We start from the raw sequence: 26674 nt of genomic DNA, 5'->3' as shown, positions 1-26674 counted from the left end.
TGGGAGGCAGCCCCATTGAAAGCAATGGGAGGATGCTGGCTCCTGTAGCTTATTGTGGCCATTTGCATGTAATCACTATACAGCGATCACCTGCAAGTGATCGGTCCTGGCTGGGTGCAAACTGTTTGTGTCCAGGGCTGATCACTCACAGGTGATTGCTGCATAGCGATTACATGCGGGCAGCCATACCTAGCTGCAGGAGCTGGCAGCATCCTATTGCACTCAATGGGGCTGCCTCCCACAGCTAATCGTCAGAACTCCCTGCTGTAGTTCTCACATGGAAATGCTGTCAAGCCAATTTGCAAGTTTACAAGTGTGCATGTGGCTTTAGGGATGAGGCATACTTAAAATTGAATTCTTGGCTGCAGTCATTCCTATGTTCTTGCCCTTGATTGTGTCAGTCTGTATGACACACACCCTGCTTTATAACTTTCAGTCTGAAGCTGCAATAATAATGCAAAGAGGTGGATGCATGCAGCATGAGATAATTTCTTGTCCGTCCTTCGTGGTGGGATGCTAAAAATAATGTTCATCAGACCTTCATTGTCTGTAAACTGGTCATTTGGTTGTGTTCTGTCAGGGTGGTACATGAGGATAGACCAACTGTAACCTGAGAATTTCCACTGGAGGGATACTACTTATAAAGAGAAGTCAGTCATTCATACCACCGAAATTGAGTCAATATACTAATCTTTTTTCTTTAAAACATTTCCAACGTGTAGTGTTTTGTCCCGGTTTGCTTTAAATCTGTAAGTATAAAGATTCATGTTATCCACTTTTCTTGAGGTAAAGGACCATTACTTATGTGAGTCTGTCCAGATGGCCATTGTAGGGTGCTGCAGAATTTTGAAATAAATTCTTTCTAAAAACACTGTAAATTCAACACAGTCTAGGAGGCCATATCTGAATGTCGATTGGTAAATGTTAGTCACTGCAGATGTGACTTTATCATTCTGGTAGGACTGAATGATACAACATTGTTCTACACGTGAATCAGGTGGCACTTAAGCTGGAAACAAAATTCTGTTCTGTAGCAGTTCAGTAGCCATCCTTCATATTTATGGAACTCTTGGCTGGAGCCTCTATGGGTTTGGGCTCTGGTTAACAGGTTTGCAGAGACTCAGTAGATCTTAGAAGGTGGCATGGAAACAGGTGTCCAGGGAGAGAGAGTGGTACAATGGCTAATGTCCAATAAAAGAAGCCATTTTGTGGGCCACTGCAGATATCAGAGCAGCTCCTCTACCACTGCCTTCTTCTGATTGGATGAAGGTGACTTCACAAGAAGGGGCCAGTTTGCGCACTGTAGCATGAAACCTCTCTTTGAAACTGAAAAAGAAAAAATAATATAGCATTAGCCCACTAGTATCTGATCTTAGTAGATTTATGACCTGCTTGATAAAACTATGGTAACCATCTTACGACAATGGTGTATCATGAGCTACTAAAGGCTATATGCCTTTACACTTTGTGCTAAAAGGCATTCATCTTTGGCATCTCAGAAAATATGGAGGCATGTTAGGCTGACATTTTAGCCTACAGTGTGGTTTCAGGTATACAGGTGCATCTTATAGAATTTGAATATCATCAAAAAGTTAATTTATTTCAGTAATTCAATTTAAAAAGTGAACCTCATATATTTTATATAGATGTGTCACACACAAAGTGATATATTTCAAGTATTTCTTTCATTTAATTTTGATGATTATGGCTTACAGCTAGTGAAAACCCAGAATTCAGTATCTCAGAAAATTAGAATATTACATAAGACTAGGGATGGGCGAACAGTATGGCCTGAGCATGAGTTTGGGCCGAAAATTAACCTGTTTGGCCGTAAACCGAACACCCGAATTTGCAGGGTGTTCGCCCAAAGGAACACCCAGCAATGCACTAATCTCTCTGCAGTGCATTCTGCATCATGATTGGGCAAAGCTTTGTGTAAGCTGGTTGTTAGGGAGCAAGGCCAGGAAGCCAGCCACGGCATTCTTAACAACCGATTAATCATCAGCTGTCAATAGTTTTCCCCACTGACAGCTGAATAATAAAAAAATAAAAAAAGTGATGGTAAAAAGAACAAAGAAAGAAATTACATGAATCCCCCCCCCCCCCAGTCCATAACAGGCCCTTCAGGTATGGTGTGGATTTTAAGGGGAACCCCACACAAAAATGAGCAAAAAAACAGTCCCCCCCCAAATTCCATACCAGACCCTTATCCGAGAATGCAGCCCGGCAGGTTAAGGAAAGGGGAGGGGATGAGCTAGCACCCCCCACCCCCTGAACCATACCAAGCCACATTCCCTCAACCTGGGGGGTTGAGTGCTTTAGGGGAGGACGCCCCTTCCCGACAACCCTAGACTGTGGTTGTCAGGGTCTGCGGGTGGGGGGCTTATCGGAATCTGGAAGCCCCCAGATGCCACCTCCACCTATGTGAATGGGTATCAGGTGCATTGTACCCCTACCCATTTACCAAAAAAGTGTCAAAAAGTAATAACCACAAGAAACAAGTTCTTTATTTAAGTTCTTTATTAAAACATAGTGTCCCTCAATGTAAATCCATGGTAAATTACGACGCCCGCCAGACCCGAAAAATAGAAAAAAAATGATCTCCCCACTTGGGAGCCCCCACCCTCGCCGTATGCCCATTCTGTGATTTGACAGTTTTTATTTAGGCAAGAGGCGAGGCCACCCCGCTACGTCATCCGGTGGCACTGCCCTCTGACATGCCAACAACAGTTTCTTGTGGTTATTACTTTTTGACACTTTTTTGGTGAATGAGTAGGGGTATGATGTACCCGATACCCATTCACATAGGGGGGGGGGGGGCGGGATCCTCCTCTCTCCCCTTTCCTGACCTGCCAGACTGCATGCTGGAATAAGGGTCTGGTATGGATTTTGGGGGGGGGGACCCAAAAGTTTAATTTTGGCGTGGGGTTCCTGTTAGTGCCTGGTGTTGACTGGGGGGGGGGACCCCATGCCGTTTTTTTCTTTATTTTATTTTAGTTGAATGAGGTGCAGTGTGAAGTCTCCAGAGTTAGTGATGATTTTGGGAGCCATGTCATCTGCTGGTTTTGGTCCACTGCGTTTTATCCAGCCGCTATTAAAGCAACCTGGGCTTCCATAACCCCTCAGCAGTGCCACAGACTGTTCGCCTCCATACCATGCTGCATTGAGCCCCACCAAGTATTGAGTGCATACTCTACTGTACACACTTTTCAGTAAGCCAACAGTTCTGTATTAAAAATCCTTTTTTTTTTTTTTTTTTTCAAATTTTCTGAGATACTGAATTTGGAGTTTTCACTAGCTGTAAGCCATAATCATCAAACTTAAAAGAAAGAAATGCCTAAAATATATCACTCTGTTTGTAACACATCTATATAAAATATATGAGTTTCACTTTTTAACCACTTAAGCCCCGGAAGATTTTACCCCCTTCCTGACTAGGGGGTATTTTGCGATTCGGCACTGCGTGACTTTAACGGACAATTGCGCGGTAGTGCGACGCTGTACCTAAACGAATTTGACGTCCTTTTTTTCCCACAAACAGAGCTTTCTTTTGGTGGTATTTGTTCACCTGTGCGATTTTTTGATCATGCGCTATAAACAAAAAAAGAGCGCCAATTTTGCAAAAATAGCAATATTTTTCAAATTTTTTTATATGAAATTCCCCCCCAAAAAAATGTAAAAATCAAAATTTTTTTAACATTTTCGGCCAATTTGTTTTATGCTACCTATGTTTGGTAAAAAAAAATCGCAAAAAGTGTATTTTGATTGGTTTGCGCAAAAGTTATCGCGTTTACTAACAAAGGGAAAGATTTTTGTAATTTTTGTTGTTTTTTTTTTTAACGCGTAATGGCGGCGATCTGCAATTGTTTTTGTGGTACTGCGACATTGCGGCGGACAGATCGGACCCTTGACTGACATTTTTGACACTTTTGGGGTTACCAGTGACATTACTGCAGTAATCCGTGCTATATATATGCACTGTTACTGCAAAATTACACTGGTAGTGAAGGGGTTAACTTTGAGAGGGAGGGGCTGTGTGTGTCCCTAGGGGCGTGATTCTAGCTGTGATTGGCTGTGGGTTGAGCTGTAGAAACAGTGATCAACGGTCCTACATAGTAGAACCGTGTGATCACAGTTTCTACACAGGGGAGAATGACAGGCGGCTTGTTTACACTAGCTGCCTGACTTTCTCCCTCTGCAGCGGCGATCGCAGAGTGACCGGCGGACATCGGGTCCGCCGGTCACACGCGCGGGGGGGTCCGTGACCAAGCGGGAGCGCGCCTCCGGCGGCGCGCGCTCGCTCCCTAGACCCTCACAGGCTAGCGACGTAGATCTACGTCACTTTGCCTGTGAGGGGCTGACTGCAGACGTAAATCATCGTTAAGCAGTCGGCAAGTGGTTAATTGAATTACTGAAATAAATTAACTTTTTGATGATATTCTAATTTTATGAGATGCACCTGTATACCTTATTATAAAAAGTACAAAAGTTATCTTACGCAGGGTGGAGCTTGTAAACAGATCCATCCACTCCCACTGTAATCTTCAGGATGTCGTCTCCTTGGTTCTTATGCATTCGATGGAGAACAGCAGCCAGGCCAGAACCACACATAGCAGCAGCTCGTGTGGACACACTTTCACAGGCCATGCGCACGGCCTGACAATCTGCCAGTGTAGGCTGCATGCCCAGTGTCCGCAGGATGTTGCAAGTCTGTCTAAAGTCTGAAGAATCCCTGGGGAAGAGAATAACAGGATTTTTTACTCACTACAAAATACTTTTCTTGGACTTCCTATAGGCACACAGGATCAGTTGAATCTGAAACCATTTGGTTATACTTCTGACCTTATGAAGAATTGGACACAGGCAAACATAAAAGCTGTTGGCCAGCCAAATTGAACCAGTCCCATACCCATGATGCTTCAGTTTTTGGAAAAGCAGCATTAGGAGTAGATCATATGTATGAATGTGAGTTAGGGACCTTACATTGTAAGCTCCTTGAGGGCAGGGACTGATTTAAATGTACAATAGATATGTAAAGCACAGTGTAAAATTGACGGTGCTAGTACCTGTATCAAAAAAATCATAATCCTAGAGGAATGGGACCTGTGTCCCTTGATGAACTTGAGGAAAAGTTTTATTTTTACAGTATGAAAATTTTTCAGCAAGGGACAATGGATCAGTTGAATCTGAGGCCATTGGAATGTCCCAAAGCAGCCCAACAGAGGGGTGGACAAAATAGCAAACATCACTGCTAACAGCCCACAAACAGAAATACAATGTAAACACTAGGGGCTACCTACAAGCTAGCATTAGTAGATGCTTAAAAATCAACCTGGTAATATTTAGGGAATTGTGTGAATATATCATGCCCTCAAAGCCAGTAAACCTAAAGCAGAGTGGTATACTGGCCCTTGGGACAGATCTGATAGAGCTCATGGGTTGTCTGCTAGATTTCTGATGAAAGTCGGAGTAAATGTCATTGTCTGTCTGATAAAGGGATTATCCTGAGCTCCGAAATATAGCTGCTGGTTTTTATGTCTGTTATTGACCTGTTGGCCCTGAGCACACGCAGATATGTGGCCTCTTGCGGCCGACCTTGAGGCCGAGCGGTCGCGTATTTGCGAGCCCAACAGAACAGGAACAGTGACCGAAGGCTCACAGAAAGCTCCCTATCGCCGCTTGCTGCTTGAGTTTTCAGAACATGTGACCAACGTGACAGCCAATCACGGCAGTCACATATTTGCCTGCCAACCAAGTCATGGTGTCTAGGACTTTACCCCCATGCCGCTGGCCTGTAAGGATGGTATCTGGTAGAAGGAAGGGCTTACCGGACACCAGGGCTGGGTTAGTGAGCCACCAGGCCAGAGAGAACATAGTTTTGGGTGTCGGGTGTATACATAGGTCCAAAGACTGAACCCTCTTGTCCCAGGCAGCTAGAATGTTAAAGGAGTAGTATAGACAAAGCTTTTTTGGCTGTACTTCTCTATTGGATCACAGGAGTGCAGTACGGTTTGCACCCCTAAGACCCAGTTTCAATCGACAGCAGGCTTTAGATGTCACAGAGATAGTCCAGGCTCTGCAAAGATCCGACCATATGGTTGGGATCCACCCAGATGCCTGGAGCGGCAGCTGGCTCAGCCTCTCAGCAAGCCACTGAGTGCCTGAGCCAGCCGCTCCCACCGACTCCACAGCCCAGCGTTCCAGTGAGCTCTGGAGGGACAGAGCGGGGAGCTGGTGACTGACAGTTACCTGCTCTCTGCATCCTGAAGACCAACAGCTGAGCGATCAGCTGTGTTTGATCACTAATTTTTTGGTCTGGAGCCGGCAGGGGACAGATGCAGCATCGGACAGAGGAGGATTTAGGAGTCAAGGAGTTACAAATGAACTAGATGCCAAATTTGGGGCTGGATTTACAGGTCTATGGATAAACTCTTTTTGGTCTCAGAGTCTAAAGAAGTTTAACCAGCATGAGGCTTCCGTTGTTATGATGAAAGAATATTTGTTTTAAATCTATGGAGCTGCCAAGCTGAACTTTTTATATTGACTTTCGAGAGGTTGAGATTTGGCACATGTAATTATTTGAACACTCCTCAAACAACCCAGATATGTTTAACTCAGCCCTACTATAGACCCTTGCGAGTCGAGCAGTGGCAGGAAACCACCTCACGCTGAAAGGCAGGAAGAGGCAATATTATTTTGAGTGCTACATAGCTGAGAGTGACGCAGCAATGCAGCAGAAGAGAGTTGGTGTGCCATGCTTATGTGAGGCTATGTCCCAGACTTGCTATAATAACATGTCCAGAAAGTGTTCTGTAGCAAACACACATAGTAATGTAAAAGGTACTGTAGAATGCCATATGCACAACCATGTGTCACATTATGGGCCATCTTCTCCCCAACCATAGACATGCTCCCAAGATAGTCTTTAGAAATCAAAATCACACCAGCAGCTGTGGTATGGCCCTGGACCTGTGTCTATGTATAAAAAAATTGCTGTATAAATGTGAACATTCGCACAGCCTAAACAAAACCTGCAATATTTTGTGTAATATATTTATCTATAATTATAAAATCTAATATAAATCTTTAATAATAATGATGGTGATAACTATAGTATATTACATGAAATACAGCAAGTCTCGTTTGGGCTGTGTAGATGCTTGTCACATTTGTGCAGCCATTTTTTTTTATACATAGACTCCATAGTGTATTTGTTAGCCACAGAGCACTTTACAGGTCCAGAGCTGTAACACCTGATCCCTGTGGTCGGGGTGAAGAATGTACTGTACAGAAAATGTTTTATACATTGGAAGAATTATACTAAAACTGGTGCACACAAAATCTGGTGCAGCTGTGCAAAGTAACCAATCCGCTTCTAACCTTTTAGAATGTTCAATTAAGCTTTGATAAAAAAAAAAAAAAATAGAAACTGATTGGTTACTATGTACAGCTGCACCAAATTCTGTGTGCACCAGTTTTAGTAAATCTCCCCCGTTGACCCCCATGTGTCTGGAGAGTTTCAAAAGCAGAGCCCAGTGCCCAAAGGTCACATTACAGGTTAACCCTGCAATCTTCAGTTCTGCAGGGTCCAGGTATGGCCTCCAGGCAGCACAGAGGATCAATCATTCCAGATTACTGCAAAGGAAGCCCAGCTCAGCTACTTAAAGTGATTGTAAATTTTTTTTTAAAAATCCAAAAACATAACAAACATGTTATACATACCTGTTTTGTGCAGCGTAATTGCACAGAGCGGCCCGGAACCTCCTTTTCTTGGCCCCCCCCCCCCCCGCTGGTGCTCCTGGCTCCTCCTCCCCAGCGAACGCCCTCACAGAAAGCTGTTTTCTATAGGGGCACTCATACAGGCTCACTCCGGAGCCTCGCTGTCTGTGTCTGTTGAAACCCCCTGCTCCCTCGTCACTGACTTTGATTGACAGCAGCGGGAGCCAATGTCTCCTGCTGCCTCAGCAAAGCCAGAGAGACCCGGAAGTGAGGGGAGAGAGAATGTGCATGTCTGCAGCTCCTCTCTCCCCTCACTTCCGGGTCTCTCTGGCTTTGCTGAGGCAAATAATGCTTTAAGGTAAAAAATGTTTAGGCTTTAGAAAATGTTTAGGCTTTAGAACCTCTTTAAAGAAGTATCTTTATTGCCATAACATTTTTTGGACAACAATAAAATATATAGTATAAATTGGTGAACCTTTCTCTAAAAAGAATAGACGTTCCTCCTCCTAGTGCATTAGCAAAAAAAATGAAGAGTTATTGAAATGGGAGGAGTTATATTTGGCAGGCCAACAGCATTATTGTTTGCCAGTGTCCAAATTCCTACTGAAGGCAACAGTATAACCCAATGGTCTCAAAACCAACTGATCCTGTGTCCTTTGATGAACAATTAAGAACTATAGGTGATAATTGAGGGCTGCAAGAGACAGAAGAGGAATATAATTACAATATGCTATAGAAGGCATGTAAATAATGTTCCTGGACCATTTTTAAAAAAAATATACTATTTTTGCAACCTGTAAAAAACGTTCCTGACTATACCACTCATCTCCTTTTCTGATTGCACTAACCTCAGCTTAGTCAATGAACACTTGTTAACAGTCTAAAAAAGGGTTAGGTGATAGTAATCAGAAAGGCAGAAAGATGATTTAGAGCAGAGTGATCTGTACCGACTGAAGTGTCATATTGGAGGGATTGTTGATTCTTAGCGCAGTAAGAACCACACTATACTAATTGTGTGACTATATCATGCCCTCAAAGTCAGTAAACGTGAAGCAGAGTGGTAAACTGGCCCTTGGGACAGATCTGGTAGAGCTCATGGGTTATCTGCTAGATTTCTAAAGAAAGTCAGAGTAAATGTCATTGTCTGTCTGATAAAAGGATTATTCTGAGCTACGAAATATTGCTGCTGCTTTTTAAGTCTGTTATCGACCTGTTGGCGCTGAGCGCATGCAAATATGTGGCCTCTTGTGGCCGGGCCTTGAAGCCGAGCGGTCGCAGTATTGTTGGAGGGACAGCAGTATTGATTACTTTCTCTGTATTCTATTCCCTAATAACAATTAAAAAAAAAAAATACAATGTAAATAAATATTATACTACTACTAGTTTTTCAATGCACTAAATGTTCATTACCTCTAAGCCAAATATAACCAGCCTTTCACTAATAGAGAAGGGAAAATCTGTATAACATGTTGACTGAGGCATTAGCAATAGTTTGGAAGCAAGTAATTGATGATTTACCAATTTAAATAACAAATGGAAAAATGCATATTTGCTCCTATATTATGGTTCTGTTTGTCATTCGTTTTGATGTTAATACAGTTTCTAGAATAAGGTGGTTGTAGTGTCCTTACCCTTCTACTTGAGAGACAAACTGTGATTCGAAACTTCCCTTTGTCTTCAGTTTTTCAGAGGCCTCTCCACCAAACACTAGATTTTCATTCACCATTTTCATCAGGACCAGCCTGACCAGCTCTCCCATGTACTTTCCACCAATCATCTTCTCGTAGCTGTACCGGGTTAGAAAAAAGTAGTCAAATAAAGATTAATACCACCTTGACTAGGCCACAAATTACTACCTAGAGACCCTTCTTTCAGTCACTACTGTATTATTCATATCAATTTGCATCCTACGGTATTTGCAATCTTGCAAACACAGTACAACGAACATTGCTGATATACTCATTATGAGATCAGTAGAAACCACATAATTTTTTAGTTTGTTGAAGTCAGACTAGTAAATTATATATTCTGATTGGTTGCTAAGGTTTACAGTATTATGCAAGTCACTCTTTGACTAAATGTTCAAAGGTGTTTCCAGGCCAAAGGTATAATTTCAGTACTGATTATTATTATATACAGGCATACCCCGTTTTAAGTACACTCACTTTACGTACACTCGCGAGTAAGGACACAGCTTGGTCAGCTTGGCATGGCATTACTCCCAGTTTTTAACATTGGCGTCTATGGGGAATCGTGGTCAGCTTGACATGGCACTACTCCCAAACCATAAGTGACAGGGATACCAAACTTAGGGAGCAATGTGAGGGGACCCAGGACTACAACATATCCTATTAGCTTGCCTAGGAAATGAAAAAAGGTATTGCTTCACTTTAAGTACATTTTCGTTTTACATACATGCTCTGGTCCCATTGTGTACTTAAAGCGGAGTTCCGGGCACAGAATCGTTTTTTTTTTTTCAATCTCCCCCTAACAATCACCCTTACACATCGATACATCCGCTAATCCTGGTTAGAATGGTGAAATAATGAGTTTGCAAGAATAAAATCTTACTTTATATAATTTCTGATGTGCGGCGCCATCTTTGTTGTGGATTGCCGAGTCCGTTGTGGGGAAATGTCTTCCCTTCTTCCTGATTCCAGTGGGCGTAGGCCTGTGAGTCAAGAAATGAGAACAGTGGTCGGCCGCCCATGTGACTGCAAAGTGCATCATGGGATGGCCGAGGAAGAGCTCCCAGGACGCATTGCGGCAGGAAGTGACGAGGAGAGCCGAGGCACAGGAGGGAGGAAGTCCTTTGAAAGGTGAGTATACAAACCTCTGTAAACAGGTAAGTGAAAAAAAAAAAAACTATGGCAATATCCAATTCTGACTCAGCGGAGAGTAAGGAATACAATGCAGTAATTATTAGAAATTGAATTTTGTGCCCGGAACTCCGCTTTAAAAGCGGGGTATGCCTGTAGTATTTATATAGCGCTGACAATTTACGCAGCGCTTTACAACTTGAGGGTAGACAGTACAAATACAATACACTTTATTACAGTAGGAATCAGAGGGCCCTGCTCATTAGAGCTTACAATCTAAGAGGGATGGTCAAGAGATACATGAGGTAATAACTGTGGGGGATGGGCTGATGGAGAAAATAAAAGTACAGTTGTTAGGTGGTTGCAAGATAGGTTTCTCTGAAGAGATGTGTTTTCAGAGATCGTTTGAAAGTAGACAAAGTAGGAGATAGTCGGACAGATGAGGATAGAGCATTCCAGAGGATGGGAGAAGCTCAGGAGAAGTCCTGTAGGCGAGCATGGGAAGTGGTTACAAGGGAGCTAGAGAGCAGGAGGTCCTGGGAGGAACGAAGAGAACGAGTTGGTCGGTATTTTGAGACCAAATTAGTGATGTAGCTGGGCGCCAAGTTATGGATGGCTTTGTAAGTTATGGTTAGTAACTTGAATTGATTTCGTTGGTTGAGTGGCAGCCAATAGAGGGATTGGCAAAGAGGGGTAGCAGACACAGAGCGGTTTGCAAGGTGGATGAGCCTGGCAGCAGTGTTCATGATGGACTGAAGGGGGAATAGTCTTTTTAAAGGTAAGCCAATGAGAATGGAGTTGCAGTATTCGAGACGAGAGAAGACCAGGGAGTGGATTAAAAGCTTTGTGGCATCATTGGTTAGGAAGGGACGTATCTTGGAGATGTTGCGGAGGTTGAGGCGGCAAGCTTTGGACAGTGACTGGATGTGTGGCTGAAAGGATAGTTCAGAGTCCAGGATTATACCTAGGACCTTGGCATGGGTGGACAGGTTGATAGTTGTGCCGTTGATGTTGACAGAGAAATCAGGGGAAGAGGACAGTGGGGGAAGAAATATCATGAGCTCGGTTTCGGATAGGTTGAGTTTGAGGAAGTGATGTGACATCCAGGCTGATATGTCTGTTAGTAAGCTGGTGATGCGTGAGGAGACTGAAGGAGTGAGCTGAGGGGTGGAGAGATAGATTTGGGTGTCATCAGCGTAGAGATGATATTGAAAGCCATGGGAGGCAATCAGCTGACCCAGGGGGGAGTGATCCAAGGACAGAACCTTGGGGGACCCCAACAGAGAAAGGAAGAGGAGAGGAGGTAGTAGAGTTGTAAATAGCACTGAAGGTGTGTTGGGATAGGTAGGATGAGAACCAGTGAAGAGTACGGTCACGGAGGCCAAAGGAGTGGAGTTTTTTGAGGAGGAGGGGATAGTCTACTGTGTCAAAGGCAGCAGAGAGTTGCAGGAGGAGTAGTACAGGATAGTGTCCATTGGTGTTCGCTGTTAGTAGGTCGTTTGTGAGTTTAAGGAGAACAGTTTCAGTGGAATGTTGAGGGCGAAATCCGGACTGAAGGGGATCAAGAAGATTGTTCTTAGTCAGATGGTCACTCAGTTGGTTGTAGACCAATCGTTCAAGGAGTTTGGAGGAGAAGGGGAGTAAGTACTGATGTCATGTTATGTGTGTCCAACAGTGTTGCATTCTACACCAGTTTGCTTGCATAATTAAAGTGTTACTAAACCCACAACAGTAAAATCAGTCTGTATATGCAGTAAAGCTATGCATATCCTCCCTTTCTTCCCCTGTCCCCTGATCGTTGCCCGATAACACAGAGCCTATGAAGTCAGGCTGCACATGCTCAATTTGGTGTGTATTGCTAGAGAGACTTTTTTTTTTTGGGCGAGTGCATTTGATCAGCACAGGGCCAATCGGCGCTGTCCACACAGAGGGTCAGGGCTCTTGCAGTCTCATTGGACTCCTCCTACAAGCTTTAACCAGTTGCTAACCGCCCGTCGCAGTTTTACTATGGCAAAGTGGCTCGGCTGCGCGAACCAAAGTAACTTTACTTTATTTGCGCATGGGACTAGGGGGGCGCACACGCTCCCGCTGTCTCTGCAATGTTCTGATTCAGTTCAGAACCAATCAGTCAGGTACAGGTCAATGATTTTCGGCCTGGACCTGGTGATCGGTTCTGACCAATGACAGAACGTCCTATGCCTTTGTAATGTAAACACAGGCACAAAAATGATGCAATCTTCTCTCCTGGAGCCCTTTTTGGGTTCCAGCGTGAGAAGAGAGAACATCAACTGTAAGTACACAAGCACTACACTGACACCAGTACATGTAGGCACATATTTAACCAGAAACAAAATGGGCCCTGCCCCCACTTATAACTGACCTACATAGCAAAGAGAACATGGAAGGGAAACGCATGTAAGACAAAAACAGAAAAAAATCCCAGCTCAATTTGCCAACCAGTTTGCTTACCAACCGAATTAACCTGTCTAACAGTATAAGTAAAACAGGGGTTTAGTTAGCACACATGTGTAAGCTGCAGGAACACTTCACGGCACTCTGTATTACCTGCAGTCCTAACTCCTGTAAATTTATGAGAGTCTCCACAGTGGAAGCATCATATTTAACTCCCTATTCACCCCCCCCCAGTTAACCCTTTCATTCCCTGTCACAGTGTACACTATATACAGTATACAGATCATTTACTGATCACTGTATTAGTGTCACTTGTGACTTCAGTTAGTTTGAGAGACAGTTAGTTGTAGTTAGTGTCTGTTCCAGATAGGTTTAGGGTACCTGCCATATATCCCCTAATAAATATTTAACCCCATGATCACCCCCAGTTAACCCCTTCATTGCCATGTCACATTGTCACTATTATAGTGTACAGATCTTTTTTCTGATCACTGTATTAGTGTCACAGGTGACATCAGTTAGCATTAACATTAGTTAGCCTCAATACAGGATAGTGTCAGATTGCCCGCTACGTATTTAGTAATACATTTTAACCCTTTGATTGCCAGTGACACACACACTAAACTCCTCAATTACTAGTATAGTGTCTGAACAGATCAATATCTTTGATGTGATCAGAACTATACTAGTGTCCCCAAAACTTTAGCATAGTGTTCTCAAAACACAGTGTTAGCAGGATCAGCCCTGACACCTGCCAGCACCTGTGTTTAGCCCCTCCCCCCCCAAGAAGTGCAGAATCAACAGATTACTGTCACTTCCAATACACAGCACACTAAACCGCAGCGTTAGCAGAGTCAGGCCTGATCTCTGCTAGCACTAGCAGTTACATTTTTTGGTAGCGGTTCAAACAGTCTTTGACAACCAGGTGCTTTTTTACTTGTGAGTCACACTAGATACCTATGAATTAATTGGCCAAAATGTCCAAACAGAGGCCCACACGATGCTGACCATGACAGAGGAGACCGATGGGGAAGCCTCACTGTCAGAATCAGGCTCAGTATTCGAACCTGAAGAGAGCAGCGGCATTCTGACAGATAGCTCTGACGACGGAGTAGTGGTCCCTGCTAAGGTTAGGCGTACCCGACTCAATTCTTCCATTGCTGAGGTGCAACTTTTGCAGGGTTCTCGTGTGCAGCAGAGTGTCGGTACTAGTGCCGCTCAACCTTCTGGTGAACTGGCAAGCACCAGCGGCCTAGTACATCCTGGTCGTAGTCAAACCAGCAGTGCAGTAACACTTGGTGACGTGGCGAGTCCCATAAGTGCAGTTCAAGCTAGTGCCATGGCTAGCACAAGTAGGGTCCCGCAGCCACCAAGAATTCGAAGACAGGCCCGTAGAGCCCATAGTGTCCTTCCTGATGCACTTTCTAATCCTGATTGGGAGCCCACCACTTCTACAGTGCCCGTACATCCCCCATTCACTGGCCAACCCGGAATTCAGGTGGAAACAGGCGATTTTACTCCCCTTGTTTTTTTTATGAGCTGTTTTTCAAACAAGATCTGTACAGATCTATTGTGGACCAAAGCAATTTATAGGCCGATCAATTAATCCCCGCAAATCCAAATTTGACCCTTGCCAGAGAATTTGCATGGAAATGTATCACTGTTTCCGAATTGAAAACCTTTCTGGCCTATCCCTCCTCATGGGCATTACTAAAAAGAGTGAGTTGCAGTCATTTTGGTCCACTGACCCAATTCATCATATGCCCCTGTTCTCTGCTGCCATGGCCAGGACTAGATACAAGCAAATTGTGCGGTTCATGCACTTCAGTGACAATGAACTCTGTCGTCCTCAGGGTGACCCTGAATATGACCGGCTCCACAAAATTCGGCCCCTCGTAAACCACTTCAACCAGAGGTTTGCAACCTTGTGTATGCCCCAACAAGCTGTCTGCATTGATGAGTCCCTGATTAAATTTTCTGGCCGCCTTGCTTTCACACAGTTTCTCCCCAGCAAGCGTGCCAGATATGGGGCCAAGATGTATAAGCTCTGTGACAGGGCAACAAGCTATACATGTAGTTTCCGGATTTATGAGGGAAAAGATAGCAATGTGAAGCCTGCCAACTGCTCAGACTACATGGGGAAGAGGGCCAGATTGTTTGGGACTTGGTGTCACCCTTATTTGGAAAGGGGTTCCATTTATACGTGGACAAATATTACACAAGCGCGCCAGTTTTTAGTCACCTTTTTGATTTTGGAATTGGCACATGTGGCACCGTGCAACCTAATCCCCGGGGCCTCCCCCAATGTTTTGTAGATTCCCGACTTGGACGGGGGGAGAGAGCCTGCTTGAAGTATAATAAATTGCTTGCAGTGAAGTGGAGGGACACACGGAATGTTTTCCTTCTGTCCTCCATTTACGCAGATACGACAGTCCAAATTGCAAAGGTGACTGGTGTTGTTGGGAAGCCCCTTTGTGTCCACGAATACAACCTTAACATGGTAGGGGTGGACTTCAACGACCAGATGATGACGTCTTACCTAATTGCCCAAAAGGCCAGACGCTGGACAAAAATGTGTCTGTATACATTTTCCAATTGGCTCTGCTGAACGCTTATATCCTATACAAAGCGTTAGGAGGAAGTGGATCCTTCCTAAAATTCCAGGAAGAGATCATCATAGCCCTTCTGTAGCCAGAAGGTCCTGTGGCCCAAATTCACAATCCAGATGCAGCGAGCCAGCTGCATGAGAGCCATTTTCCAGATGTCCTCTCTAGTATCCCTACCCAAAGAAGATGTCATGTCTGTAGAAAGCGCAGATATAGGAGTGATTCCCGCTATTTTTGTCCCTCCTGTCCTGGCCAACTTGGTCTCTGCATCAGGGACTGTTTCTGTCGCTACCACACACTAGTAGAGTATTAGTATAGGGTACAGCATGGCACAGTCTAGGGCACACTTTCACACAGGGTCTCGAAAGATGTTGGCTATCGCATTTTGAGAGACCCTAGCCTGGAACAGTTTTTTTACAGTTACAAAAAAGTAAGTAAAAGTAAAAAAAATGTAAAAAAGCCAAAAATAGTTGGCGTTTTATTGAGTTCATTTTCTGTTCTTACTCTACTTTTCTATTTTTACTGTACTTTTTGTTATACTGTAATGTTTTATTGTTACTGTTTTTCATTGTTAACCATAGTTTTCTTTGCAGATACCACCATTCTACTGTACTGTATGCTATTATAATGTAATGTTTTATTGTTGCTGTGTTTTTCATTGTTAACCATAGTTTTCTTTACAGAAACCACCATTCTACTGTTTTTCTGCACGGTATACTATTATATTGTAATGTTTTATTGTTACTGTGTTTTATTGTTAACCATTGTTTGCTTTGCAGGTACGCCCATAAGCTGCAGCACTAATTTTTTATTCTGACAGCAACAGCGTTTGCTCTCAGCATATATGTAAATCAATGATTGCAGCACTGTAGGAGGTGATTTCACCACCGCAGTTAAAAAAAAAGCATATATGGCAAAGCATAGGGTGCGGGGTGGACACGGAGGACAGATCTTCCCTGTGCTTCGTCATATATTTTTAACACTTTTCTTGGCAGAGTTTTCTTCATCCACATCGATCGATGCGAATGGAGGAATCTGCTATATTCTTTTTTTTTTCGTTCAGCCCATTTGGAAAATCTCTGTGCAAAAAAAACGTGTGACAAAAAAATTTGCAACACCCACCATTTTGTTCTGTAGGGCCTCTGCTTTAAAAAAATATATAATGTTTGGGGGTTCAAAGTAATTTTCTAGTAAAAAAAAATAAAAAATTTTCATGTAAACAAAAAGTGTGAGAAAAGGCTTGGTCTTCAACTGGTTAGAAGAGTGGGTGATGTGTGACATAAGCTTCTAATATTGGGCATAAAATGCCAGGACATTTAAACACCCCCCCAAATGACACCTTTTTGGAAAGTAGACACCCCAAGCTATTAGCTGAGAGGCATGTTGAGTCCATGGAACATTTTATATTTTGCCACAAGTTTTGGGAAAAGTAAAAATTTTTAATTTGTTTTTTTTTTTTACACAAAAGTTGTCACTAAATTATATATTGCTTACACATACCATGGGTATATGTGGAATAACACCCCAAAATACATTCTGCTGCTTTTCCTGAGTATAGGGATACCACATGTGTGTGACTTTTTGGGAGCCTAGCTGTGCACGGGACCCGGAAAACCAATCACCGCCTACAGATTTTTTAAGGGCGCAAATTGCTTATTTCACTTCCTCACTACCTATCACAGTTTGGAAGGACCTGAAATGTCAAGATAGCACAACTCTCCCCCCCCCCCCCCAAATAACTCAATTTTTCAAAGTAGACACTCCACGCTATTTGCTGAGAGGCATGTTAAATCCATGGAACATTTTATATTTTGACACAAGTTTCAGGAAAATGACAAAAATTTTGTATTTATTTATTTATTTATTTTACACAAAGTTGTCATTTAAATGATATATTGCTCACACACGCCATGGGTATATGTGAAATGACACCCCAAAATACATTCTGCTGCTTCTCCTCAGTACGGGGATACCACATGTGTGAGACTTTTTGGCAGCCTAGCCGCATACAGGACCCTGCAAACCAATCACTTTTTTCAGGCCAAGATAGCACAAAACTCAGAAAGTAGACACCCCAAGGTATTTGTTAAGAGGCATGGTGAGTATTTTGCAATTCTCATTTGTTTTGGAAAATGAAGAAAGAGAAGGACATTTTTTTTATTTTTTCAATTTTTCCAAAATTTTTGACAAAAAGCGAGATCTGCAAAATGCTCAAATCGCCTCTCAGCAAATAGCTTAGGGTGTCTACTTTGCGAAAAGGGGTAATTTCGGGGGTTTTGTGCTGTCTTGGCATTTCATGGCCTCCAAAACTGTGATAGGTAGGGAGGAGTGAAATCAACAATTTTTGCCCTTAGAAAGCCTGAAGGCAGTGATTGTTTTCAGGGTCCTGTATGCGGCTAGACTGCCAAAAAGTCTCACACATGGGTATCCTCATACTCAGGAGAAGCAGCAGAATGTATTTTGGGGTGTAATTCCACATATACCCATGGCATGCGTGAGCAATATATCATTTCAACTTTGTGTTAAACACAATTTTTTTTTTTGTCATATTTCAAACACCTGTGGAAAATCTTTTTTATATTCTTTGGGCTCAACATGCCTCTCAGGAAATTCCTTGGGGTGTCTACTTTCCAGAAAGAGTAATTGGGGGGGGGGTTGAACTGCAATTTTAGCACTTCAAGAAATGAGGTAGGCAGTCAGAAAGTAAGAGCTGCTTAAGTTCCAGTATATACTGTACACCATAGTTTGTAAACTCTATAACTTTTACGCAAACAAATAAATATACACTTATTGAGATTTTTTTTTATCAAAGACATGTAGCTAAATACATTTTGGCCTAAATGTATGACAAAAATTTGGTTTATTGGATATTTTATATAAGAAAAAGTAGAAAATGTCATTTTTTCTCAAAATCTTTGGTTTATATCGCAAAAAATATAAACCACAGAGGTGATCAAATACCACCAAAAGAAAGCTCTATTTGTGGGGAAAAAGAAGGATATACATTTTGTTTGGGTACAGCATTGCATGACCGCGCAATTACCAGGTAAAGTTACGCAGTGCCAAATTGCAAAAAAATGGCCTGGTCATTAAGGGGGTAAAGCCATCCGGTCCAGAAGCGGTTACAGTGCTTGGTTGGACAGTGATAGAAGTCACAATTCTGCTACATACTGCTGATGTAAAAAGGTGTTTATCAGTTTATATTTACTAAAATAAATGAATGCAGGGTCCTGGGTTTAGTAACACTTTAAAGAGGAAGTAAACCCTCCTCTACAACTTGTACCTATAGGTAAGCCTATGATAAGGCTTACCTATAGGTACTGTAAATATCTCCTAAACATGTACCGTTTAGGAGATATTTACCTTACATGCCGCCAGTGACGTCACTGGCGCATGCGCTCTGAAGGAACGGCCGATCGTGCCGTTCCTTCAGAGTCCCGTGCCGTGACTGTCAGCTCCCGCGCGCGTGCGCGGGAGTGACGTCACCGCGGCTCCGGCCAATCAGATGGCCGGATGCCGCGATCCCGGAAGACGGGCGACTGGACATGTCGCCCGTCATAGAGGTGAGTGAGCGGCACGGCGGGGGCTCGTTCTAAGGTAAGTATTGCATATTGAGCTAGTATGCGATGCATACTAGCTCATTATGTCTTTCTCTTGCAGGATGTAAAAAAAAACAAAAAAAAAACAAACAAACGAGTTTACAACCTCTTTAAACAACGGGAAAAAGCTATATGTCTACCACTTGCAGAGACAAAGAGGACAAGATTCTGCATCCTTACAGTTGCTGACCAGGATTTAGTGAGCCTTCATCTATCACTCGGTCATATTCCAGTCGGAAATCTTCCAGTTCCCCTGTGTCCCCGAACGCTCCCCATTCCGTGTTGACACACATGCGCCCCTCTTCTCCTTCTACCAATTCCACATTGCACATCTCTTCCATGTAGCAGGCATTGCAGCCAGTGCCTAGATAGTTGAAATGGAAATAGATGTTAAAACATCATTAGGTTTAAAGAACTCTAGTCTAATTACAGAACAGCTGCTGATGTCACTAAATACAACCAAATGCCGCCTTTGATTACTTTCCTTACAATAGGGTCAGCCTGCTAGTATACAGTGTAATATTGGACACTATTTATAATCTGTATAAGCAATTAAAAAGCTCAACGAATAGGGCTATATTGCATGTGCTATTTACCACCGTTATTGTTATATAAAGCAATTTTTACCATTAGTATTAATATAGTACTATTATTTGCTCTAAATAACGATTGTTGGTCAGCTCATGCCTTTTATCTTTGTGAATTATTCCTACAGCCATAAAAACATGGAATGCTAAGGTTGTAAATAAAAGTTTAACCTTCCTATGGACCAGACCAATTTTTACACTTCTGCAAAGACCTGTTTATGCGGCAATAACTTTGTCATTACTTAAAGTGAGGAGGAAGCCACTGCTCTCGTGCAAATCTATAGATCGAGATCGGGCTCAGGTAAATATAAGGGGGGCTGGGGGGGTGAGGGAGCTGCACACAAAGTTTTTTTTACCTTCATGCATAGAATGCATAAAGTTTTATATGAAACTTTAGCCTTTAGAACTACTTTAAGATGAAGTCATATATTATTTTAAAGAACAAACAAGACTTTATTTTCATAATATGGTCTTGAAACAATGATTTTTTTATTTTTTTTGCAATCCTTAGTCAATCTCAACAAAACGAATCGAAACGCACTTGTCCTTTTTTTGAGCAATGTTAGCTTAAAAATAAATAGTGTTAGTGCACATAAAAAGTGTACATTTTATTCTGTAATTTGTCCTATTTAAAATGGCACTAATATTATGATTCTGGTAGAGAGCATTGCAAAGTTATTTACAAATTAAATAAAGTGCTGTTTTTTTTTTTTTTTAATTCTGCGCTTTTTAAAATGGGAAATTCATAAATACTAAGTTAAATGTGTAAAAGAAATTAACAAGCAAAACAGAAAAAAAAGTTTATATTAATATAACTATATTAATACAGTATTTAAAAAATAGAAAAAACCAAAAAAATCAACAGGAAAGTAAAAGTTGAAGGGAGAAGGAGAATAAGGAGTTAATTAGGGCTGATTAGAGTAAACTAAGGGTTAATAAGGGGTTAAACAAAGGAACATTTTTTTTTTTTAAAAAAAGCTTCTTTTCTTTTTACTTGTTAGGTTGCTTTAACTGACATCTGACATTTGCAGATTCATTCTAATGCCTCGTACATACGCAACGATTATCGGCCGACCGATCTTCCGACTTTTGTCCAGAGTGGTGTTTTGTTGGTTGGAATGTGCCTAGACTGCACACAAATTTTCTCAGCCAACAAAAATCTACTTCAGAAGTGATGTCATGTGCTGGTTTACTTTGCGTGTGTTTTTTCTTCTCTGAGCATGCCCAGTCTTGCTCATCAGATTTTTGTCTGCCGAAATCTGTACTGACTGACGGAAAATCGGCCGTTGTGTTGACGGCCAACAAAAATTTTGTAGCCTGCACACCAAATTTTTTTCGGCCGAAAAGTCAGAGTCGGTTGTCGGAAGCATCATACTAACAAGCCGAAAATCGGCCGATCGGACGTTGGCCGAAAATTCACGCCAATTATCGACGCGTGTGTACGGGGCTTAAGTTCATTCCTTTGATATGCAGATAAATGAACAGAATGATACAAAAGTAACAATATGAACACAATGATACATAAGTAACAATATGTTACTTTGTAGGGGTGTTGAAAATAATTGATGAACGAGGGTGGGGAGGCCAACACATCTCGAATCGACACATCTTGATGCAGCCTTGAACAATTCAACCTGCCTGCGCACTCCAAAGTTAAAACAAATTACTGTCAGTCCCTCTGTTTCATGGATGCCTTCCTACAGTGTGTAAGGGTAATGTAAGAGAACACTGAATTGAAAAACCTGATTTAATACTCAACCACCCAACCAACGCAAATATCCTGCACAGACTCTTTGGCTTGTATTTTTCTGTTTTTTGATCATTAAAGATTACATTTTCATAGCCAGTGAGTGTTCTATTATACATTTGCATTGGTTGGGTGGTTGAGTATTAAATCAGGTTTTTAAATTCAGTTTTACCTATTGGCCCCTTACCGGTATACTCCCACCCCCTTTTTGTGGCGTATTTACGCTTTTCACACATTTTATGTGTGGGATAGATCTTTTATCATTAGGGATAGATCTTTGAGTACCTACCTTTAGTTTTTTTTTCTCTAAGGGTTAATGTAAATGGATGTCTCTACCCTATTATCTCCGATCTTTGATCGCGGGTCACATGCCCTCAGGCTGGGAGGAGGAGAACGGCTGGCCAGAGGGCACGTGACCGGCGATGAAAGATCGGAGATAATAAGGTAGAGGCATTGGTTTACATGAATCCTTTTTGTCAAGGTCTTACCTAGCCCTCCTGTTGGCAGCCATCTTGGACATGTGCAGACTGCTGCCTCCTATAAACTCTGATTGCATCATCACTTGTCTGCTGCTTGGGTGTGGCACAGTGATGATATGCTGCACACCTGACTATATCAATTACCTGATGGGTTGCAGTCCTTGCCCTTGCGTTTGTGCTCCAAGGTGCATCACTGCTAGCAGTCTTCTGTTCTCTGTGTTCCTCCATGTCTGACCAGGCTTGGCTGACGACTCTCCTGGCTCTCGACCTCGCATCGGTAGATGACCTGGCATCGGCAGACTACCCGCTTCTGGACTCGACCCCGGCTTGGATGACTACCCACTTCTGGACTCAACCCCGGCTTGGATAACTACCAGCTTCTGGACTCGACTCCGGCTTGGATGACCACCTGCTTCTGGGCTTGACCCCGACTGTTCCTGATCTCGCTCCTTTCTCTTGCTGTGTGTTTATTGTTGTTTGCTCCAAAAAAACTGCCTTATTTTACCTGCATCTCCATGTGGTCTGGTTTCCTGGCACCCTGACAGTACTCAAGGGCCATTATTCCTGACAATGCAGGTACTCCCACACTCCCCATGCTAGTTACCAGGCTCGATCAACAAGATCACCTTTTGGGTCAGTTTGCTCAGGCATAGCAGATGTTGCTTGCATGCACAGCACACCTTGCTCCTGGTCAGTGGCGGCCGCCCCCCAAAAAAATGAAGAAGAAAAAAAGATTAAATAAAAAAGAAATGTCTATTTTTCGCCCACTAGGGGCGCCGGACTTAGTGCTGGGTATGGGGGGGGGTTTGCCTCCCACATGAGGCAGATAGAGGCGCCGATTGGCGGCCTTCTGGGGGTCATCGGGGCGCAGAGCAATGCGCCCCGACACTCCCCACTTTCCTAGACTCCTGGCTGTGATTGGTCCAGACTCCAGCCTGGACCAATCACAGGAGGACATCCCGGGACGTGACACGTAGGGGCCGTGCACCACCCCGGCGTCATGTCGTGATCACCTTCTGTTCTCGCCCTGCTGAGAGAGAAGAGAGCGAGAGCGCGTGAGGACTCGACTGACTGAGACGACTCCGTGGAAGAAAGCAGCTAGCTCGTTCGCAGTCCGCAGAAGAAGTCTACAGGTGTGACCACCTGACCTGACAGACTTGAGTGGAGTAACACTCCGACGCCGCTGTGAGAGAACGTTCGGTCCCAGACTCCGAGTCCCCACACACTTCTTCAGTCTTCAGACAGTCCGCAGACTCCGCAGGCAGAGCCAGCCCAGAGACGCTACTCCCGCAGGCCGCAGACAGACCCGCAGCAGCAGTGAGACTGAGCCGGTAAGTGATGCCTCGGGGGGGGGGGGGGGAACGGGCTGGCCCGCACACTGTCACAGTCTGGTGCTTTGAAGGGGGCACGCACGCACGCTGGTCTCTCTATGCATTGATTGGGGGGGGGGCCGTGTTACATGCCTGTGACATGCATGTACCTGTGTACAATGACCTGTGCCATGACCTTACCATCACCTGTGCCATGCCTATACCATCATCTGTGCCATGCCTATTCCATCACCTGTGCCATGCCTATACCATCACCTGTGCCATGCCTATACCATCACCTGTGCCATGCCTATTCCATCACCTGTGCAATGCCTATTCCATCACCTGTGCCATGCCTATACCATCACCTGTGCCATGCCTATTCCATCACTTGTGCCATGCCTATTATATCACCAGTGCCATGCCTATACCATGACCTGTGCCGTGCCTATACCATCACCTGTGCCATGCCTATTCCATCACCTGTGCCATGCCTATACCATCACCTGTGCCATGCCTATTCCATCACCTGTGCCATGCCTGTACCATCACCTGTGCCATGCCTATACCATCTGTGCCATGCCTGTACCATGACCTGTGACATGCCTATACCATCCCCTGTGACATGCCTGTACCATGACCTATGACATGCCTGTACCATCACCTGTGCCATGCCTATACCATCACCTGTGCCATGCCTGTACCATCACCTGTGCCATGCCTGTACCATCACCTGTGCCATGCCTGTACCATCACCTGTGACATGCCTGTACCATCACCTGTGACATGCCTGTACCATCACCTGTGCCATGCCTGTACCATCACCTGTGCCATGCCTGTACCATGACCTATGACATGCCTGTACCATCACCTGTGACATGCCTATACCATCACCTGTGCCATGCCTGTACCATGACCTGTGACATGCCCTTACCATGACCTGTGCCATGCCTATACCATCTCCTGTACCATGACCTGTGACATGCCTGTACCATCACCTGTGCCATGCCTGTACCATCACCTGTGCCATACCTGTACCATCATCTGTGCCATGCCTGTGCCATGCCTGTACCATCACCTGTGCCATGCCTATACCATCTGTGCCATGCCTGTACCATCACCTGTGCCATGCCTGTACCATGACCTCTAAGTCACGCAATTTTTTACCGCGTTTTTTGCCACGAAGCAATACCTATTACATTTTTTTCTTTTTGCGGCCCCCCCCCCCAACAATTTTGAGCACCAGCCGCCACTGCTCCTTGTGCTGCTAGGCCAGTGGTTCCTCCTGTAGTTGCTACTGCTGCTGCTCCTGTTGCCACTCCTGTTTCTGCAGTTGCAGCTGAAGTCACTGTTACCAGAGGGATGACTGGGTTGAACCGAGTCCGTGTCATGGCTTCCTAAACCAAGTGGGCATTTATTATAAGATGGTTCCTCAGGCGTTTCCTTCTGATAGTTCCAAGGTGGGCTTCTCGTTGCTCTCGGACAAGGCCTTGGCCTTGGGGAATCCTTGGGGATTCTTGGGGAGAACGATAATCCTGTGATACCTGGGTTTTGTTGCCTCCTTTTGTAGGGTACTCTATGTGCCTGCTCACTCTGCCTCTGCTGCAAAGCAGCTCCTGTCCATTCAACAGGGTATAAGAACCATTGCCGAGTATGCCATTGAGTTTCATACTCTGGCAGCAGAGGTGGGCTGGAATAATGAGGCTCTGGTGGCTGTCTTCTCTTATGGTCTCTCTGATGCACTGAAGGACGAGATTGTGACCAAGGATCTCCCTGATGAGCTTGAGGTTCTAATTTCCTTCCTGATTTTGATCGATGTCGGCACAGGTCGACTCCCAAGTTATTTCGTCCCCGCATTACTCCCTTGTTTTGGGGTACCCCTGGCTTCAGAAACACAATCCAACCTTTGATTGGCAGTCAGTCGAAATATTCTCTTGGTCTCCACAGTGTGGGGCTGTTTTTATCCGTGGGCCTGTTAAGGTACTTTGTATCTCCTCGGATTTAGTGTTGCCTATATAGTGAATATCAAGATGTATTTGACAACGTGCGCGCTGGTACTCCTCATTGTCCGTATGATTGTACTATAGACTTGCAACCTGGTGCTATTCACCCTCGTGGCAGGGTTTATCCTCTTTTGCGGAGACTAAAGGCCCGTACACACTTGACGGAAATCTGACAAAATATCCTCCGATTTTTCTCTCTCTTGCTCAGCGTTCATAACCATTTTTAGTTGACAGTGCATAAATGTTCATTTCTCGTCCGATTTATTTTTTTTTTTTTTTTGGGACATTTGTTCCTAGACTTCCAGGTTGTCAGCAACTTCAGATCATGCGCAGTCTTTCGTATCCGATTTTTCACGGGCGTACTGCATACACATTAAACTAAAATTGGTCGTCTGGGGATGGACGATAAAAATTTTGGTGTTTGTCCCTCCGTTTTTCGTAAAGAAAAAGGGGGGTGAGTTGCATTGATTATAGGGGCCTCAATCGCATCACGGTTAAGAATGCATACCCGATTCCGTTGATTACTGAGTTGTTCGACTGCCTCAGGGGAGAAACAGTCTTTAGCAAACTAGACCTAAAGGCCGCATATAACCTCGTAAGGATCAAGGAGGGCGACGAGTGGAAGACTGCTTTTGATACCAGAACTGATCATTACGAATCTCTGGTTATGCCTTTTGGCTTGTGTAATGCGTCCGCTGTCTTCCAGGAGTTCATCAGTGATGTCTTTCATGATATGTTGCAGCAATACTTGGTAGTCTATTTGGACGACATCTTGATTTGCTTGGACTCCATTGAATCTCACTACCTAGATGTCAGATGGGTGCTGCAAGGGTTACGTGAGAATGGGTTTTTCTGTAAGCTTGAGAAATGTGAATTTCACCTGTCTCAGGTTGCCTTCTTGGGATACATCACTTCTGCTGAAGGGTTGTCCATGGACTCTCAGAAGGTTTCAGCTGTTCTACAATGGCCTCGCCCCAGTGGTCTCCGTTCCATTCAGCGCTTCCTTGGGTTTGCCAACTACTATCGGAAATTTATCAGGAACTTTTCCTCTTTGCCCAAAACTATCTCTGATCTGACCAAGAAGGGCAGCGATTCCCACAATTGGACACCTGCTGCAATCCAAGATTTCGGGGTCCTCAAGTCTGCTTTCCCTTCGGCTCCTATTCTATCTTATCCCAGTCTTAGTTGGCCCTTTGTCCTAGAGGTGGATGCATCTGAGACCGGAGTAGGTGCCCTCCTGTCTCAGCCTCAGACACCTGATGGACCTTTACTTCCTTGTGGGTTCTACTCCAGGAAGCTGTGTCCAGCTGAGTGCATTTACAATTGTCCTCCAATCTCAGTTGACGCCTTCTGAGGGAAAACGCGTTGGGGAGAGTAGCCGAATCGTCACTTT

The 26674-nt window shown here is 43.9% G+C and overlaps 1 protein-coding gene across 1 annotated transcript in view; it reads right to left on the bottom strand.

The window, feature by feature from the left end:
• Positions 1 to 483: 483 nt before the first annotated feature.
• GCK (glucokinase) overlaps positions 484 to 26674 on the bottom strand; it is a 52938-nt gene continuing 26747 nt past the window's right edge. Inside the window, exons 7-10 of the mRNA XM_082255090.1 lie at positions 19336 to 19519; positions 9351 to 9506; positions 4499 to 4732; positions 484 to 1326 (exon numbers count right to left, since the gene is read on the bottom strand). Of these exons, the coding sequence (XP_082111216.1) occupies positions 1182 to 1326; positions 4499 to 4732; positions 9351 to 9506; positions 19336 to 19519 (719 nt within the window). The 3' untranslated portion in view covers positions 484 to 1181. The remainder of the gene's footprint in view (positions 1327 to 4498; positions 4733 to 9350; positions 9507 to 19335; positions 19520 to 26674) is intronic.

The sequence above is a fragment of the Pelophylax lessonae genome (assembly GCF_965119305.1).
Source record: "Pelophylax lessonae genome assembly, chromosome: 4".
Lineage (NCBI taxonomy): Eukaryota > Metazoa > Chordata > Amphibia > Anura > Ranidae > Pelophylax > Pelophylax lessonae.
The sequence above is the reverse complement of the archived record's forward strand: the minus strand, read 5'-3'. Positions and strand labels throughout refer to the sequence as shown.